We start from the raw sequence: 20,226 nt of genomic DNA on the forward strand, positions 1-20,226 counted from the left end.
ATGGACCTAAGTATTCTTCATCAATTTGGTGCCAACTCTCTTTGATTGCAGTTGCCAGATCATCCTTGCAGGTCAGAGCCTTGCTGTGGACCTTTTTTTTTTTTTCAATTTCCACCGCAGGTTTTCAATAGGGTTGATATCTGGGCTATTTGCAGGCCATGACATTGACTGGATGAATCTTTCTCCAAGGAATGCTTTAACAGTTTTAGCTCTGTGACATGATACATTGTCATCTTAAAAAATGACAAATATATTTCTAATTGAAGGGATAAGAAAGCCGTCTAAAATTTCAATGTAAACTTGTGCATTTATTGAAGATTTAACCACAGCCATCTCCCAAATGCCTTTGCCTGACATGCAGCCCCATATCATCAAGGACTTAGGGAATATTGATGTTTTCTTCAGGCAGTCATCTTTGTAAATCTCACTGGAACAGCACCAAACTAAAGTTCCAGCATCATCACCTTGTCCAATGCAGATTCTTGACTCTTGACAAGGTCATGATGCTGGATCTTGGTTCATCATGATTCCATCTTTTTTTCCTCAGAATGAAGTGATTCCATATTCATTTCCCTGCACTTGCTCTTTTAAAGTAACATTTACTGACCACCACCATGTTTTTTATTCATTTCCTTTAGTGTTTCTGAATTCTAATGAGTTGCACTTTTTAACTAATTATTTATTTTTTCAAGCTGTTTATCCAAGTTTGTTCTATATGATAAAATGAGTGCTCGTCGGAGACTGGTGATTCCATACTTTTTTGCTAGGGGTTCTATAACTTAATGGAAATCCACATGGAATAAAAATTGATGAGCACTTGGGTGTTATTTTTTTATCTAATGTGACAGTAAAGTTAGGCAATTAGTGTGCCATTCAGCTTTTATTACAGTACTGTACATCTGTTGCAGTGGAAATGCACATAGTATGTTTTTTCGTTGTTGACATGATTGCATTGTAAGGTCATCTGCTTATTTTGCATAATGTGGAATTTTGCTGAGGAAGAACACCCATTCTTAGTTTATTTCCAAACTGAAATAATTTTATAAGGCTGACTTACTAATTAAAAAATAAAATAAAGGCAATATTGATTGTCTGATTTGAAGTTCTATATGGCTGATCTGGGCTCTGGGCATCCCATGCAAACTTGTTCCCCTTGAATTCTTGCATGACTGTTCTCCAGTGTACTCTCCACCCATTCCATCTGAAATTTAGATTCCGTATCGTCCGTAGGAGTGAATGCGAGCATGAATGTTTGTTTATATATGACACCATTGGCCAAGGCGTACCTAGCGTCTTGTCCAAAGTCAGGTGCAATAGTCTTCAGGTCACCTGTGAGCCTAATATTAGATTTTTTCAATTTTGGATGTGAATATTTGAGCTTACATCATTTAAAAGTGCTTTTAACAGGTTAAATGTGATTTTAGCAACAGATTTCAATTCATTAAACTTCAAAATGCCAACATAGATGAGCTATTGCATGTGTTGAAATGATGAGCAACATAAAAACATCATGGGCTTCTGAATTTAAAAAAAAAATCCAAGGCTGGTGCTTCATGGAAGAGCATGAAAAGCCTCCATTAAGGCACAGATGCGTGTATGCATGGTGTGTCGCAATTTTGTCATTGTTCCTTGCAGGCATTCACCAACTCCTCCAGGATGTAAATCAGCCTCATTTTCCCACTCTCTTCCTCCTCCGTGTCTGTCTCCATCACCTTAAGTTGTTGAACTGTCTTTTGCAGACTCTGGACTCTTTCCTGTGGATTGAAACCGTCCCCAGGTGCCGCGTCCTTTTCCTCCCCTTGCGCCCCCTCGGCCCGCAGGTACTTGAGTAGATGCTCCCTGATGCCGCCGGCGTCCTCTGTGGCCAATGAGGCGGCGATCACGGGCAGGTCCAGTGGCAGACTGAGGCGCAGCAAGTGAAGCAGGGCTCGCGAAAGCGTGAGGCGCAAGCTTGCGCTGTAGCGGTACTCCAGGAAGTCCTGGGTATCCTCGCTGCTCTGAAGCGCAGCAGCCAGCGAGCGCCACACGCGGCCGAACCGTTCAGTGTCGCCGTAGCAACGGCGGTGGGCAGGCACGGCCAGGGCGGCTGCTGACTTGATGCGCACCTTGAAGTTTTTGCAAGATTCCACCACGTTACAGAGGGCGGCGAAAGCATCGCCGGACCAGCTGGCGTCCTCTACGGAAACGCAGGTCGCAAGCTCGTCATTCAGCCAGTCACAGGATTGAAACTTGTCACGGTTCACTTACCGAGCGGCAGGTCTGGATTGCGGAAGGCGTTGCCCAGAGCATAACAGGCGTTCCAGCGCACCTTCATGGTGGCAACTGACTGCACAGTCTTGACCAGGGCTCTCACAGCGTCTTCCAGAGGCTGCCGGAACACCGCGCGGCTTAGCTGACCCTTGCGCAAAAAGTGCAGCAAGTTTCCGAGGGCTCGCACAGCATTGCACTTAACCTGGATGGTTAGGGGGAAAAAAATCAAATACATGTTCTTGTTGGAACAACGTTCATTTGGGCGAGGGGACAACACCTTATCTTTGTCGGCTGCTGCCCGCGTGCCTGCTTGCAGCATTTTCAGCAGCAGCATATCAGACATCTCCTCCTGGAAGTCCACCTCCACGCAATTCCTGGAGAAAGTATGAAGCAAAAACATCACTTACATAAACTCACGTGCCCGCATGCCAGTTTGATGGATTCTCACATGTTGACGATGAGCGTGTCGGTCAGATTACCGAGAGACCAAGCGGCTTTGGCGCGGATGTTCGAGGATCGGTCCCCCAGGGCCGCTAGGATAACGTTGGCGGTGTCAGCCACAAACATCAAGTCCTAAAATTGAGACAATCAGTTACAGTAAATAAGTTGTGACTAATTTGTAATGCTACTTATAGTCAGGTAGCATATTGTTTGTATTCATAAACCCATCATTCCGGGTTCCCTACCTCTCTCAGACTAGGGAAGAGCACATAGACGCCCAGAGCCCTGACGGCGGCCATCTTGACCAGGTCACTATCGCTGTAGGTGAGGCCCAGCAGGACGGTGATACACATCAGCTGCGTCTTCTCCTGTGAGCAGCAGCAACTTTTGACATACAAAACCGGCGTCAATCATTTACGGTGGGAAAAATACTCACTGGGAGCTGTGCGAAGGCCTCTGGCAAGATGGAGCCCAGCGTGTCACAGGCGCTGGTCTGCAGGGTGGGATGTTGCTGGTTCTGCAGCGCCCCGTTAAGCGGCCCGCTCAGGACCTCGGTCCAGAACTGCACTACCTTTGACAAAAAAAAAAAAAAAAAAAAGTCCCGATTTTCATTTTCACTATTTCAGTGCCTTTGACGATGTGGTTCTACGTGAAAAGTTCAAACATTACGTGAGTTAATCACAAGTAGACATCCAATCCATTTGAATTGGGAGGGCTGGTAACGAATGAACGTCTAGTGCCGTCGAAGGGAGCCACAAAAAGTTTGATCAGGGATGGCACTGACTAGTGATTATTCACTGCAAGTCCTCCCATCTAAAACGGATTAAAAGCCTATCGCCAATTGGAGACAAAGAGTTAAACACCAACATACTTGGCTCATGGGGACACGCATGCCCTCAGGAACGCCATTTTCCGCCTGGTACTGCTGGATGATTCCGGTTCCGAGCTCCTCCAGCAGCTGCACAAAGGATGCACAATTCTTACTATGTTTTGTAATGTTAAGAGATACTAGCATATACGGGTACACGATAATTATTGGTCCGATAATTATAGGTCTGATAATAGGAATTATGACGTCATCCCAATAAATCCAATAACATTATTAATAGGACCAATAATATATAATATTTTTGGCACGGTGTTGGTGGATTGGGATGTGTGCGTTTGTTTCCATTCCTGTTTTGCCAGTACAATGTATCCGTGACTGTGTGCGGTTTAGGAAGAGTGACTTTTGCCACAAATCGAGCGCTCCCTTTCTGTGACGTAACGCTCAAGTGATGGCGGTGTGCAGCACGGCTTGCTAGCAAACAACAAGCATGGCGTCGGTTGTGTGGGATTTTTTTTTTTTTTTTTTTTTTTAAGTTGTCGGTGGAGAACGCTTCGCTTTCAATTTGTAACACATGCAAAGCCTAAGTTCCACGAGGAGGGAAAAAGTTGTCGAGCTACAACACATCTTAATAAGCCACTTAAAAGATCACAATCGCTTCGACGGTGTTTTAAAAGAGTACAAGGATGTGCGAGCTGCGAATGAAGCTGCCCATCCTGGCATCATCATTTCAAGGCGACACCACTTTTCAGATGAATGTTTACCAGCAAATTATGAGATTGCCACACTCGTCCATACTTTGATCGGCAACCATGCACGGCACATAAGTTTCACCATGGACATATGGACGTGTAATGTTAGTCATGTCAGCATGCTTGGTCTGACGGCGCAGTGGCTGGACAAGGATTTCGTACTGTACAGAAAAGAAACCTCATGCTTTATAGAAAATGGGTTAATCCACGACCGTATATATGGATTATTATAAGACAAGCCATGAATCCTTTTTGTTCTACCATATTTTTGATCATGAGGAATGCGCTTTCATTCAATTTATAACTTGTTTCAGTGCATTAGTTATTTACTTTTTGATACTGTGAAGAGTCAATGCACTTTTTGTTTCAGTTGAATTTATACAGTCATTTACCTGTAACCAATTCTTTACTTCAATCCTTGCCTTGGCTTATGGCAAGTTTTGTTACTGCTCTACTTGGCAGGTTAAGAAAGTTGCTTCATGGACCAAGACCACAAGAGTCTCCTCTGCTGGTTCACCAAACGTTTTTATCTGATGAAATTTCACAATACCTTTTGGGTTTATATTTCAGTTCAGTGCTCATTGTTCAGGGGAACACATCTTCAATGACATAGACTGATTGATTGTGATAGACTCAAATTATATTTATTTGAAAAAATAAATATTGGCACTTTGTCTTTGTTTTGTTAATTATAATAATGGTCATGTCATTATGAAAAATCTGGTTAGGTCAAAGGCAAATCTATGTTGAATCCACCACTCCTATTTTTTTTTTACCTCCAAGTGTTCAAAAACTCAAGTGAATGTACATTTAAAAATTCTGAATGTATTATCGGTTATCGTATCGGTATCGGCCTTGAGGAGCAGGAAGTCATCAATATCGGTTTCAAAAAATGGATATTGTGCACCCCTACTAGCATATAGAGCTTGGAAACATTATCAGTATATACTGTTTGGTTTCTCGTACATTGACTACATATGTTTTTGAGATAAGGTCTCGACCATAAATGATTCTTATTTGAAGCAAGCCGCAATGGATCCCAGATGTCTCATTGAACTGGATGGGCCACAATTTAATACTAAAATCATGGTGATCACACAAGTTTTTAAGACTGATTTTCACATGTTCGTTATAGACGTCAAGTATGTCGGCCTAGCTATATGGCTATAGCTAGCTAGCTAGTTAGCTATGGTTCCTGAAAATTGTTTGCAGTCGCATGTAATAAACAGAATTAGCTAAAGATTGTTTTTCATTGATCTGCAAACACAAAAAAACTTTATAAAGCATTGCCCAATATATTGCAATATAACTTTGCAGTTTTGGATCTACCCGTGTACTGCCCAGCTCTTTTTGCATAAAACAGAGATGGGAATTGGTACCTTAGAGCCGTGTAACTGAATGGATGGGTCGCTTTCAGCCAGGCAGCGAGCGCTGAGCTGCCCGATTTCACACAGGCAGGCTTGTGTCAGCGAGATGTAACCTCGCACCAGGAGGGAAATAACCTGCAGGGCCTCCAGTCGCACCGGTGACGGTTCCAGAGTGAGGCCTCCTCCGCCGCCCTCGCTGTCCGACGGCTCGTCCCGAGGCTGAGTCACGAGCGAGGCGCAGAGCGTCAACAGCCAGGGTGGCTGGCCTTCTGCCTCTCTGGGCGTGCGGGGAGTCCGCGGCGAGGGCGTGTCGCCTCTTTGTCGCCAGCTGAGAGTGCGAAACTGTTGCGGCGTGAAAGAGCCGCCGCCTGTGCCGCTCTCTGGCTGCTGCAGAAGGAGCTGCACCTCGGGAAGCGGCGCCTGAGTCGTCACCAGAGCCCCATAGAGCGTCAGGGCCGACACTCGCACATTTGCATCTGAGGACATAGGAAAGAAATTGATTTCATTCATTCAATCATCTGTCGAGCCGCTTATGATAATTATTACATGGTTATTAAATATCTGGAAATGATAAGATAATTAAATGGTTATTAAATATTTGCTTTTACCAATAAAGGCTCATAATAAATTACTGATTGCTATAATAGTATGTTCCATGATTGATTGCAGTAAAGAGACATTTTAGTGTTTGATAACTATAAACATGTTTAGTTCTTGATAAAACTGCCTTGTCATTCTGACCGGTGTTCTGCCAAAATATCCTACATCGGCGAAACGTCTACATTAGTCGAATTTGACACCCAAAGTACTACCGTGCGCTCTAAACTTGTTTTGTTTAGATGCATACAGGAATAACGTACTAAAAAAATGCCTGCAGAAAACACTTAAATGTAGTTTTATCAAATATGCACGGTTTAAATACGCTACGTGACTAATGTGGTCAACTGCTTCAAAGCTGACACAAAAAAACACAATGGTTAAAAGTATGAGAGGGTAATACATGCAAAAAGTATCTTTGAGGCAGTGAAAAGGTTCTAAATAACTAAATAAAAACAAAAATAGTGAATACGAGCCGCTTCTAACCGATATGCGCATGCGTGTGGATGCATGCGCAAGCGCCCTGACCATTGTGTAGGACGTTTCGCCGTGTAGTAAGGAATGGCCGAACACCGGCTTAAACCAGGTTCCACAGGTCAACGTCAAGGACAAGCCACAGACATTGAGCTCTAAACTGTCTGGGACATTTAAGAAATCATATTGTTGCAATTTATTACTTGCCAAAGGCTATTGCTTCATGAAATGTATCTGCTGTGATAGTTATAGAGATGTTTATCATATAATTGCTCAAATCAATAGCTGCTCGCAATGAAGGAATGCTTTGCTTATTGTGCACACAAAGAAGGGATGTTTTTCTTGAAGTAGCCTTGAAGACTCTTGCCTTCCCAAGGGCAAGAGGCAAAAACAGAGACCATTTTGCTTAGCCTGGAATGTGCTGACACACATGTATTAGTCCCACCTGCATGCACAAACATAGCCAACCAAATTCATAGAGGTGTCGCCTGCTTTGCTCCCCATCCTTTTAAGGTTGGCACCTCTCTTGTTAAAAGGGCTCAAATAAAAAGACAGGTGAAGGATTTTTTTGAGAACGAACTGCGGAAGCTGTATTTTGTAGTCCATTATATAGCTTTCCTCCTTCTCCTTGCATGCTTTTCAGCTAAATTGAGTGCCTTCTCTTATTTTGGGTAATATTATAAATGTCTAAGGATTCGTATTTGAACTTGACAGCTTATTTTAATTCAATTTAAATCCACACTAGAGCTAGTACACTGCAAGCCAAGTGCCTAAGGCAACACGACCATAAAAGCCCGGTGCCATTAGATTTAAAAAGCACAAACATCCACAGAGTGCTACAACAAATCTGCTATGCTATGCTAGAACAGAAATTTTAAGAACACTTTGCTGCAAGATGTGATTAATGTTTTCCTTATTCATAATTGTATTGATCTGGTTTTTAAAGGGAAGTACTTTTGTTGTTTCAGACTGGCTGTGAACACAGCAGTGTATGTAACCTATGACACTGTTTGACGACAAGGACACAGCATATGAAAGTTAATGTGTTAATTACTGGTGCACGATAATTATTGGTCTGATAATTATCGGTCCGATAATAGGAGTTATGGTGTCATCCCAATAAATCCAATAACATTATTAATAGGACCGATAATATGTACTGTAATATTTTTGGCACGGTGTTGGTGGATTGGGATGTGTGCGTTTGTAAATCAAGCGCTCCCCTTCTATGACGTCACACACAAGTGCGCCGCCAGGCTGGCGTGAAATGCATCTCAATAAGCCACTTAAAAGATGACAATCGCTTCGATGGTGTTTTAAAAGAGTACGAGGACGCGCGAGCTCCGAATTACGCTGCCCATCCAATTCCAAAGCCAGCTAATAAGCCGGGGTTATACCATTTAACGAGGCCTTTGAAAAGATTCACAAAGAAGACCGAGGGCTATAGCGATCACAAATATGATCACAGAAATGATGGTGCTAAATAACCAAACATTTTCCCTCGTCGAAGACATAGGATTCAGGCAGCTCCTTCGTCATTTGGAGCCAGGTTCATCATTCCAAGCCGCCGCCACTTTTCAGATGAATGTTTACCGGCAAAGTATGATGAGATTGCCACACGCTTCCATACTTCGATCGGTAACCATGCACGGCACTAAGTTTCACCATGGACATATGGACATGTAATGTTAGTACTGTCAGCAAGTGGCCGGAAAAGGATTTTGTACTGTGCAGAGAAGAAACCTCATGCTTTATTGAAAATTGATTCACTCACTGCCGTTTATATTGATTATTATAAGGCAAACCATTAATCCCTTTTGTTCTACCATATTTTTGTTATGAGAAATGATTGCATTTTACAGTGTTAGTTATAAGTTAGAAAGTTATTGAGAGGCCTTTTGATTATTGAGAGGCTTGTCGTTTATTTGAAAAAATAAGTATTGGCACATTATTTGAAGTCAAGACTGTTCTTATCTTTGTTTTGTTTATAATAATAATGTTCATGTCATTATGAAAAATCTGGTTAGGTCAAAGGCAAATTTATGTTGAATCCACTAATTTTTTTAAAACCTCCAGGTGTTCAAAATCTTGGGTGAATATACTTTATAAAATTATAGATTTATTATCGTTATCGGTATCAGTTTAAAAAAATGGATATCGTGCACCCCTAGTGTTGATGAAGTTAATTTAGTTATTCTTTCAAGATATTTTTGATCAATCGGATCTCTCTGTATAAAATGTTTGTGGTACGCTCTATTGTGCTGAATTTACGGTACCTCTGTGGCGCACATAAGGTCGGATTTGCTTCCATAGTGAGCTGAGCAGGCCGGGTCTCAAGCGGTGGTACGGCGCGTTGGACACGAGGTGGGCCAAACACTAACAAAACAGAATTGTCGCTATGACATTCGAGTCACGCCTGGAGCTGCACTTTTTTGAAACAAAAAGAAAGATTTCATACTTTTATGACATGCGTGAGGGTATGCGGCGACGTCTCGGCCACAAGAGCTAAGCTCAGGGAGCGATGGAGCTCTCGGACGGCAGTGGCCAAGGTAAAGGAAAACGGTGTGAAGGAAGTGCGTGGCGATGCAGTATCCTCAGCCACTGCCAGGAACTGACGGGAGCCGTCCAGCATACCCGATAGCGCCTGAAGTGCGCACGCACGGACCTTAAAAACAATTGATTTAAAGTAAGACTATTTAATGATCTTTTCCCAGTGCAACTGCCGTCGATAGAGGTCAATGGTAGCCAGTTTAATAGGATCTGGTGGTCTTGGCCAACCTTTGGTGAGGGGTCCTTCAATATGATGGTGAGCAGAGTGAGGGGCGGTGCGCTTCCATTTCCGACAGGAGTTTCCGGAATGAAGGACGACCAGTAGCCATACAAAGTTCGCCTCTCCACCCACTTTACTACGGCTAGCAGGCAGTGTAGCGCCCCTTGGCGGACGCGAGCGTGACTAAGCCTGAAATGGAAGAAAAGCAAAATCATAGAAAGTTCAACAGATTTGGACAATGAAACAAATGAAATCCCAATTTTACGTGCATTTGTACATATTTTGTTTAGCATTATCGCCACCTAAAGGACTGGAGTTCGACTCTATATTATGACCAGTCAGTGCCATTGGATTACATTGTGTGTGGAATTCTATTAAGATTAAGATAGACAGACCAACCACCTTCAACTCACAATTTCTTAGAGATAAAATGTCACAGCAAAAGTGTTGATAATTCATTGGAAATTTAAGATGATTGTATTTTTCGTGAGAACAAAACCTGAGTTTTGAAAAAAGGGTTATTGTTGTGATTGATTTTGTTATGCCAGGACACTTTTCCGTACCTTAGCTTGTTCTGCGCGCTGCCTTCCGCGTCCGAAAACTCGGAATCAGAAGTGTTACGCTTCCACGATGGATACAGCGAAACCGCAGAAGGTTTGACTTCACTTCCTGTTTTGTGAGGCTTCATCACCACCGTCTCACAATCATCGTTGTCGTCTCGCCCGCCCTCCTCCCTGCTCGTCTTCTTCACTTTCCCTCTGGATCTTCTCTTCTTGTTCTGCGAGAGGCAACATTATGAGTCATCTTGCCTTAGAAACTGCGTTGGAGGTCCGCCACCTCACCGACGACGCTCTCCCTCCGCCGTCCTTAGGTGCGTCCGCCGATCTGGAAGCTTCGTCGTCGGGTTTGTGTACCGACGGGCCCTCGTAGTGCAGGAGGGGAGCCGGATGAAGCACGGCGGGCCATTCCGCGCTGATTCCCGGGGTTCCTTGGAACATGAGCCGCTGGGAGAAAAATCTGCTGTGTTAATTTTAAAAAAAAAAAGCTGGAACCAACGTGTTGTTTTAAGTAGTGTTGCACCGATACAATTTTTCAGCTCCCGATACCAATTCCGACATCCAGTTGTTTGGTATCGTTTGATGCCGACAGTGTAACAATACCACGTTTTTTGAAAAGAAAAAATTAATAAATAAATAACACTGTTTTCTTGTAATACTAGATTACTGCATACTCAGTTGACTGGAAAATAATTACTTTCATGACTTGGTCATCACTTCTAAACTCATTGTCTGTTATTGACGGCACTTGACGTCCAATCCATTTGTAGTGGGAGGGCACACTCATACACCTCTCACTTCAAATGGATTGGATGTCTCCTGGTGATTGGACACCACGCAGCTAGACGTCTATCTTCATGTTCAGAAGGCCAACAAGTGCTCCTTTATTTACCACGGTATGCGTAGCTATCTTGGGTAGGGCGACCAGCAGCTGGCAACAATGTTGAAAAGCACATTATGCACAGCATCGGCACGTTATTTCTTAGTACTCCCCAATACTGATGTCATTTTAGTGCTGTATTGGTACCTATACAGTGCAACACTAGTTTTAAGTTGAAGTTCAATGTGTTACCTTCAGGGCAGCCAATACAGATCCGACGACCTCGCCGCCACCAAACTTCCATTTGCCACCCAACAGGCAAGAGTGAAGGCCTTTCAGCGCCGTCTGGATCACCTGCAGATAACGTACACGCGTACTGAACTGGGGTAGAAGGTGGGTCGTCAACTTCCAAACAAGCAGCCGTACAATGCAGTAAAAGAGTTCGTCACTGTTGTCCGGTCGCGCCGCCTGCAGCGTTTGTAGGAAGACGGAGAAACAAACTCTCTTGTGCTTGTCATCCAGCAACGGCTGACCAGAAATCCTGCAGTAATATAAGGCACAATTTACATCTTGGACTTGTATTGTCTACTTTTTATGACATTACATGTACGGCAACAGCAGCCACGTGGCTTTTTTTCTCTCTCAGAAATGACTATATTTATAATAGAGTGGAGTAGGGCTGCAGCTATCGATTATTTTAGTGGTCGATTAATCGATGAACTAGTTAGTTCGATTAATCGAGTTATCAGATAAGGAACATGAAAAATTAAAATACCTGGGATGAACCTCAAACAGTATAAAAGATAAATGAGGAGCTATGTACAACAAAAGAACAATTGCCTAACTTAAATAGCAAAAATCTGCTAGCTTAAATGCTATAAAATGCTAACTTTTTTTTTTCTTAAATGCTCTAAACAAATGGTTCAGATTCATATTCCCACAAAAAAAACTGCTATACAGCACCCATAAACTATATTACGGATGCATTAAAAAACATTAGCCCAAACGAAAACTGATTACGTTGGTCTTAACAGGGAGCAGTTGGATTCAGCCATGTGAAATGAGGCAGACCAGAGGGCAGTGTATCCACCCTAATAAATAAAACTAAATGTAAACACTTTCAAAATAAACCATTAAAACGCCACCGTAATGAAACGAATACTCGAAGCAACAAAATTTAATTCGAATATTTTTTTCTAATCGAATACTCTAGGTAGTCGATTAATTGTTGCAGCACTAGACTGGAGGTACCTTTCAATTAAATGTGAATCATTTTTAATTACTACTATTTTATTAGTAGTAGTAGTAGTAGTAAAACTTTTTATTCATTGTGTGACTTCTTTGCTTTTTTGCCCGTGTTTGGCAAAAAATTGTGTGTTTAATAATAGCGACTCCTTTTGCCTTGGCATGTATTTAACAGCACGTTTATGGGAACAGTACTTTGCAAATTGATGACGCCCACCTGACGCAGATGTTTGCCATACAGGTAAGTGCCGCGTGGCGTAGGTCCATATCTGGCTGCGAGGGAGCGCTATAGAGGAGGACAACTCCGCCTTCGCCAAGCAGTTTGTCGAGGTGCTAAAATAAGTAAATCAGTTTTGGAGTTGAAGAATCAGTGGTCAGGGAGCAATAGCAGGCGTGGCACCTGGTGGCACTGCGGTCCGTTGCCGTAGACGACGGTGGCAAGCGCTTGCAGGACGCCAAGGTGCGTCCACGTGCTGCACGCGTCCAACGCTGCCGTCATGTATTTCAGCAGGATGTCAAGCGTATCCTCATCCATTATTACCTTGAATAAAAAAATGTTTTTAGATTTTCTAATTGAAAGACAGTCTACCGGCTGCCAGCCCCTCCCAGTCAAATGGACCAATCCATTCTTGTGAACATTTACTCAAAAACTTTTTGTTTCATGTTTCATGACAAATTTAGAATTGGTGGGAAAGTATGGAGTAATAATCAGGCATGAAAATGGGTCAGGGGTTAAAAAGGTGAGAAGGGTGTGGAGGAAATATGTTCCAGTACACTGTACACCCCAACAAAATATTGAGCTCTGTCGACCCACACTGTGTTTCAGCAGGGCCGTGCAGAGACCGGTGGAGGGGCGGGTGTTCTTAAAACTATTATTTCATTATTATCCATACTTAACAACTCTAGCACCTAATGATTAATAAAGCAATGACATAAAAATCTTATAGAAAAACATTGTAATTGTGTTTATAATTGTATTTAATACCCGACTATCCTTGCAAACTTGTTCTTACCAGGTCTGCTATTCCCCCAGCTGATGAGGTATCCACTGCCTTTAGCAGCCTCATCTAACTCATTTTTTCATCCCTCAATCTCCCTTCCCGACGACGCATGTCTATGTAATGAAATATAAATATTTTAAAAAACAGACTCCCCGGTGGCTTTTAGTTTTAAAGCTTTCTTAATTTCTTTCTTTCTCAATAACGATTTGTGTTTGTATTATTCAATCAAAAAACAAAGTTACTTCTATCAAAAACAAAGTTGCTTCAATCAAAATACAGTATATACTTTTAATCCCCAAAAAGTCACTTCAATAAAAAAAAAAATGTTTTTGAATGCAAAAATAAATTTGAGACAAAAAAAGCATTTGAAAACTATTTTTCTTGATTGAAACAAATTTTTTCCATTGAAGTAATGTTGTTTTGCATTTGGGCCACATTTTGGCTAGGACATTTGTGTCTTTATTATTCAATCAAAGAAATTGCTTCAAACAAAAAATATATATATAAAAAGAAAAACTTTGCACATGTGTTAATCACCGTTTACCAAAGCCTGAGAGGGTTTGAGTAGACTCACTATGAAGCATTTAATAAAGCCAAGCATTTTCTTACTACTTTATTCTTGTTTAAAAATAATTCGGTGGGGCAGTAACATGTTTAAAACTTATCATAATTCTTATATTTTGAAGTGCTTGAAAACCATTCATAAATGATACTTTGGTGAAAAAAGTGAAAAAACATGTCTTATATACATGTATCTTTTTTCCAATCTGAATAAATGCATTGAACACGCACAAAAAAAATGGGGGGGGGGGGGGGGGGGCGCTACTTCGCGGTTTTCACTTATTGCGGCGGGTTCTGGTCCCCATTAACCGCAAAAAACGAGGGATCCCTGTATTTCTGAAAAGCTTTAAGAAGCAGGACTCATTCCCACCACTCGTCGGGCCGGTGTTGTGCCGACACCGGCCGTCAGCTCAAATCCAAGCCGAAAATAACGCGTCTCCGGCGGACGACGGGAGCGATGTGAGGCGCCCCCTCCATCCGAGAGCATGCCGCTTAATTTGACTCAACAGTGTGTTTCTTCGTTTGTATTACCGCTAAATACACACGCTTGACGCCAATTTAACGGGAGCTATTTTTTTTCATTGGAGATTTAGCTAGCTCTGGCAGTGTTCAACGCAAGCTGCAACGAATGGCAGTAACTTTTTTATATCGCAAAATGTGAAAACGATTGAAACCATTACTCACCAACTTCAATCTGCTGGCAAATACAGGCAAGTGGGTCTGCCCCGGTGTAGATAAGGCCTGCTTTTTGTTTTCGCAGCTTTGCAATGCAACGAAAGGCTCTCCGAGCACTCCATGTACAGTAAGGAGTGCGCGCGTTTGGAATAATGGAACGCAGCTTGGGCCGATGATTGGTTCTCGTCAGCGAAGCATCTAGAACAGTGGTCTCAAACCGGTCCTCAAAGGGCCGCAGGGGGTACTGGATTTCATTCCAACCAAACGAGACAAATACCTTTTCACCAATCTGGTTTCTTACAAGTGTAATCAGTTGATTGCAATCAGGTGCTGCTTATGTTAGTAGAAACCTCATTGGTTGAACTGTTTGTGCTGGATCTGTTGGAACAAAAACCAGGACCCACTGCGGCCCTTTGTGGAGTCGGTTTGAGACCGCTGATCTAGAAGGATTTGCTGACTGTGCTCTTAAGTGCTCAGTTTACGTACTAAGTTAATCACAAGATGATAATAATAATAATAATAATTAAATAAAACCTCCCTCCCCCCCCTCCTCCCAAAAAGAATTTCTCCTCGGATCTACGCAATTCATGTAGGTCGCCCTTTTTGGCTTCAAAACGGCGAATTTCACCGAAAGGTGAGAGATTTTCAAGCCTGAATAATAAGAACAATCATTCCTTGAAACTGATTTTCATTGAGAATGTTGGAATATTATGAGGTAACAAATAGTGCTGCAACTATTATTCAATTAACTTGAGTAATTTGATTAGAAAAAAGCTTCGAACCAAATTTTGCTGCTTTGAATATTCGCTTACGCTAATTAAAGGGGAGTTATAATCTTTTTAAGTATTTGCATATAGTTTTATTGATTTGGGTGGATAATCAGCCCTCTAGTGGCAACAATAAATAGGACAACTCATTTAACATTAGAGCTGAAACGTATACTCGAGCAACTCGAGTAACTAAAGTTTAAAAACTGAGCCGAGAAATTTTATTCACCTCGAGGAATCGTTTAATTTGGCCAGCTCTAAGCATCACGTTTTGCCCGGACTACTTATAATGCGGGACAACACACTGACGTCACGTGCGTAGAGGAAGAAGCAAAAAAATAAATAAAAATTAAAAAAAAATAAATAAATAAATAAAAACTTACTACAGCCAACAGTCGATACAAACAACACTGACGTTGCTAAAAACTACGTCCGCATGATGCTACGGTGGTAGCAGGTAGCGTCTGATGCGTCTCATAGATATCACATTTATGTAGAACTAGATGCGACATGACAGACGGCATTAGTAAACAGCTGCCATCTTAAAGCAGTAGACTTCTCAGCGCTAATGAATAGAATTAACGTTACCGTCACTCGCTCCCGTATCATTAACCCTGCGGCGGGCTAGGTTTCCATTAATTATGACCACTGTCGATGCGTGGCTAACGTGTCGTACATACAGGCTTTTGATCTGTGAAAACATAGCGCTATAGAGTGATTAGGATTTTAAAATAAAAACTTAATAATGCTAACTTTCAATTTTAGCTCAGTAGTCATTGCTGGATAAAACACCAAGTAGCACTGATCCTTAATGTGCTCCAATAAAGCAGGTATCATACATTTATTTTGAAAACTGCAAAAACTCAAAATCCTTTCAGGACTTACAGTTTACACTAACAACAACTTAAAAATAGGTTGACACAAATGGAAATTCAATTGAAACACGTGGGAAAAACACTAACTTTTAGAGATGTGTGTTATCAAGCATAATTACATTTTTAGGTAAGAAATATACAGTATATTGTTTTTATAAGATCTAGAAGTTTTTTTGAGTGAACGCAGTGAATTAGTCTATTTTGTTAGTCACATCTGAGATGCAGTTGTTGGCTGTTTTCAACAATGTACTGTACATCGAAAATAAAGACAGATTGATTGAAAATGTTTCAATATTAACTGAAATGTCTTGTTTTCTCACGTATATTCGTAATTGCTCTTTACCTTTAAAAAAATGTTTTATTCGATTACTCGATTAATCGATAGAATTTTCAGTCGATTACTAAAATATTCAATAGCTGCAGCCCTATTTAACATGGCTGAAGCCATCTGCTCCCTGTTAATACCAACTTAAGTTATTGTTTGAGCTAATGTTTTTTTTATCCATTCGTAATTTAGTTTATAGGTATATTTAGCCGTTTTTTGTGAGAATATGCGTTTGAACGATTTGTTAAGAGCATCGTTTAAAAAAAAAAGTATTTTATAGCATTTAGGCTAGCAGACGTTTTCTATGCAAGTTAGTCAATTGTTCTTTTGTTGTACTGTGATCCTCATTTATATTATTTATACCATTTGAGGCTAAGCTCACATATTTAAATTTATTTTTTAAATAAAATTGCAATTCTGCACAGTTTGAAGAAACACCCAGGAAATCTATTTAGTATTCGCATTTAATGCTGTTTTGAAAGTGTAATCTTGGCTAGCCTTTTTTTACATCTTGTAAAATTCATTCTGCAACGCATTAAATGTTCCTAATCCGATTACTCGATTATTCGAACTAACTAGTTGATAGATTAATCAACTACTAAAATAATCGAAAGCTGCAGCCCTAGTATCAAACTCATTGGCTGATGGACGAATGTTCATTCACTGTCACCCTCCCAGTTCAAATGGATTGGACGTCTACAAGTGACAAACTTATTTCAATTCACAGCAGGGGGATGAAAATAGCTACATGATTGGACGTCTATAATCGTCAATGGCACTTAAAGCTCGAAGAAAATTACCTTAAGTTGGTTGAGGAGATGATGCACTAACGTGGACAGCTTGACCACCAAGTGTTCTTGACTCATTGGCACAAGACGGCTGGCATTCACCAGCAGGAGGCACACATCCTGAAATGAAACGGGATTTTTAGTTAATCATTATTACAGTACACATCCGGTCCTTCTCAAAAAATTAGCTTATTGTGATAGTTCGTTATTTTCTGTAATGTACTGATAAACATTAGACTGTCATATATTTTAGATTCATTACACACAACTGAAGTAGTTCAAGCCTTTTATTTTTTTATAATGATGATTTTGGCAAAAAAAAGTTAAGAAAAACCCAAAATCCCAATCTTAAAAAAATTAGCATATTTCATCCGACCAATACAAAAAAAGTGTTTTTAAATACAAAAAAAGTCAACCTTCAATTAATTATATCAGCTATGCACTCAATACTTGGTTGGGAATCCTTTTGCAGAAATGACTGCTTGAATGCAGCGTGGCATGGAGGCAATCAGCCTGTGGCACTGCTGAGGTGTTATGGAGGCCCAGGATGCTTCAATCGCAGCCTTAAGCTCCTCCACAGTGTTGGGTCTGGTGTGTCTGAACTTCCTATTCACAATACCCCACATATTCTCCATGGGTTTCAGGTCAGGAGAGTTGGCAGGCCAATTGAGCACAATAATGCCATGGTCAGTAAACCATTTACCAGTGGTTTTGGCACTGTGAGCAGGTGCCAGGTCGTGCTGAAAAATGAAATCTTCATCTCCATAAAGCTTTTCAGCAGATGGAAGCATGAAGTGCTCCAAAATCTCCTGATAGCTAGCTGCATTGACCCTGCCCTTGATAAAACACAGTAAACCAACACCAGCAGCTAACATGGCACCCCAGACCATCACTGACTGTGGGTACTTGACACTGGACTTCAGGCATTTTGGCATTTCCTTCTCCCCAGTCTTCCTCCAAACTCTGGCATCTTGATTTCCGAATGACATGCAAAATTTGCTTTCTGAAAAAACTTTGGACCACTGAGCACCAGTCCAGTGCTGCTTCTCTGTAGCCCAGGTCAGGCGCTCCTGCCGCTGTTTCAGGTTCAAAAGTGGCTTGACCTAGGGAATGTGGCACCTGTAGCCCATTTCCAGCACACGCCTGTGCACGGTGGCTCTGGATGTTTCTACTCCAGACTCACTCCACTGTTTCTGTAGGTCCCCCAAGGTCTGGAATCGGCCCTTCTCCACAATCTTTCTCAGGGTGAGGTCACCTCTTCCGGTTGTGCAGCATTTCCTGCCACACTCTTTCCTTCCCACAGACTTCCCACTGAGGTACCTTGATACAGCACTCTGGGAACAGCCTATTCGCTCAGAAATTTCTTTCCGTGTTTTAGCCTCTTGCTTGAGGGTGTCACTTGCCACGTTTACATGGAGCCAAATATTCCAATTACAATCGGAATATTTGTTCAAACCGAATGGAATTTCATTCCGATTCACAGGGGTGGAATATTCCTTTTCCCAAACCGATTAGAAGTAAAATTATATCATGTAAACAGGGAAGCGGAATGGTGTCTGGTTGCGTTCTTTCTGCACATGCTCCGTACTGACATGGTGACGTCACTTTGTGACGTAAGTAACGTCACTTGCAACATGGCTTCCAAGCACATGCACAGCGCACCCACACAACTTTTTAAATGAACGGCGTGTCATTCTGAAGTTTTGTTTCCACTCGAAAAGTTAAAACAGCAGCTGATCTGACGATCGATCTCCATGTTTTGCAACGTGACGCTTTGTTTTGATTAATCTGCGCATGTCAGACGGCAGTTGTCAAACGTCCTTTCGGAATGAAGGCAGACACATGTAAACGCTGGATCGGAATAGATGAAGTGATATGTAAACAGCTGATGTGAAATTTCCATTCGGAATGATTTGAATCGGTATGAATAAAAGTCAGCATGTAAACGTGGCTAATGATGGCCTTCTGGACAGCAGTCAGGTCAGCAGTCTTGCCAATGATTGCGGTTTTGAGTAATGAACTAGGCTAGGAGTTTTTAAAAGCCTCAGGAATCTTTCGCAGGGATTTTGAGTTAATTTGTTGATTCAGATGATTAGGTTAGTAGCTTCTTTTGAGTACTTTTCATGATATGCTAATTTTTTGAGATAGGGATTTTGGGGTTTTCTTGACCTTTTTGCCAAAATCAGCCATTTTAGAAAAATAAAAGGCTTGAACTACTTCAGTTGTGTGTAATGAATCTAAAATATATGAAAGTCTAATGTTTATCAGTACATTACAGAAATGTTTTTTAGAAGGACCAGTACATTATTGCTCTGCCATTAAATCATGCACATCCTTCCCAAATGTTGACATGGAGGTACATGTACGTCTTGCCCGTAATAAATTTTTTTTAAATACGCTATAAATGTCTTCATCGCACCTCCGGCTGAATGTTGATGTTGGGCTCCAGGCTCTGGTTGAAGTTCTCGGAGATGAGCTGGTCGAAGAGGAGGTTGAGCTCCTCCCGCAACTGGCTCGAATCCGCCCGTAGCCCGCGAAGTTTGACGGCACAGCGGTAAAAGAGCCGCTCGGCGTCCGTCTGCTGCCGAGCGCCGCGCTGCCACAAGTTGGCCCCCTGAGGCGTGAACGGTGCGGCGTCGGCTGACAGAGGGACCGAGGGGAAAACAGATGAATAACGGGGGTAATTAGACGCCGGTAAACCGCTAGCAGCGGCCATGTTGGCTTGGTTTGATGAACTTCTTCTTCGTTGGTTTTATATGTTGAGATTTTGGAATATAGCCACCTGCAGACTTGGAGAGTCAATGCTTCAACCAAAGTGAAGAAATTACTTGAAATATACAGTGACAATAATTTCAGTCATCTTCCATGCCGCTTATCTCCATGAGTCATGGGGGTACTGGAGCATGTCCCAGCTCAGAACACAAAATTGTCTGTTTTCTCTATATTTTTTGGGAAGAGAAAAAGCTCGTTTTGGAAACGTTAGCTATCATATATACACACTCTAGTCTAGATTAATATACTACACATATTTATCCAGCGCATATGAACTACATAGCCCCTTTCACAAAGGCTGAAACACTGTAAAAAAATCCTGGGATTTAAACGGGCGGCCCTTGTATGTGAACGCAATTTCCC

At 41.7% G+C, this 20,226-nt stretch overlaps 1 protein-coding gene across 1 annotated transcript; it reads right to left on the reverse strand.

The window, feature by feature from the left end:
* Positions 1 to 867: 867 nt before the first annotated feature.
* On the reverse strand, positions 868 to 19,826 carry heatr6 (HEAT repeat containing 6). The gene is made up of 19 exons (XM_057820035.1): positions 19,511 to 19,826; positions 17,104 to 17,211; positions 12,500 to 12,640; positions 12,317 to 12,432; positions 11,281 to 11,395; positions 11,107 to 11,208; positions 10,320 to 10,481; positions 10,041 to 10,255; positions 9,486 to 9,666; positions 9,166 to 9,372; positions 8,984 to 9,083; positions 5,649 to 6,112; positions 3,563 to 3,649; positions 3,128 to 3,262; positions 2,937 to 3,059; positions 2,699 to 2,823; positions 2,528 to 2,624; positions 2,248 to 2,452; positions 868 to 2,176 (listed from the first exon to the last, which is right to left on the reverse strand). Exons 1-19 carry the CDS (start codon positions 19,805 to 19,807, stop codon positions 1,620 to 1,622), a joined length of 3,537 nt encoding a protein of 1,178 aa, XP_057676018.1. The 5' UTR covers positions 19,808 to 19,826; the 3' UTR covers positions 868 to 1,619.
* Between the last annotated feature and the right edge of the window lie 400 nt (positions 19,827 to 20,226).

This window comes from Corythoichthys intestinalis, chromosome 18 (genome assembly GCF_030265065.1).
Source record: "Corythoichthys intestinalis isolate RoL2023-P3 chromosome 18, ASM3026506v1, whole genome shotgun sequence".
Lineage (NCBI taxonomy): Eukaryota > Metazoa > Chordata > Actinopteri > Syngnathiformes > Syngnathidae > Corythoichthys > Corythoichthys intestinalis.

Excerpts from the sequence above, each read along its gene's own strand:
- heatr6 (XM_057820035.1), bottom strand. The coding sequence starts at position 19,807 with ATGGCCGCTGCTAGCGGTTTACCGGCGTCTAATTACCCCCGTTATTCA. Across the intron at positions 9,084-9,165 it reads CCCTCACGCATGTCATAAAA|TGTTTGGCCCACCTCGTGTC; the intron begins GTATGAAATCTT and ends CTGTTTTGTTAG. Across the intron at positions 2,625-2,698 it reads GACACGCTCATCGTCAACAT|GAATTGCGTGGAGGTGGACT; the intron begins GTGAGAATCCAT and ends TACTTTCTCCAG.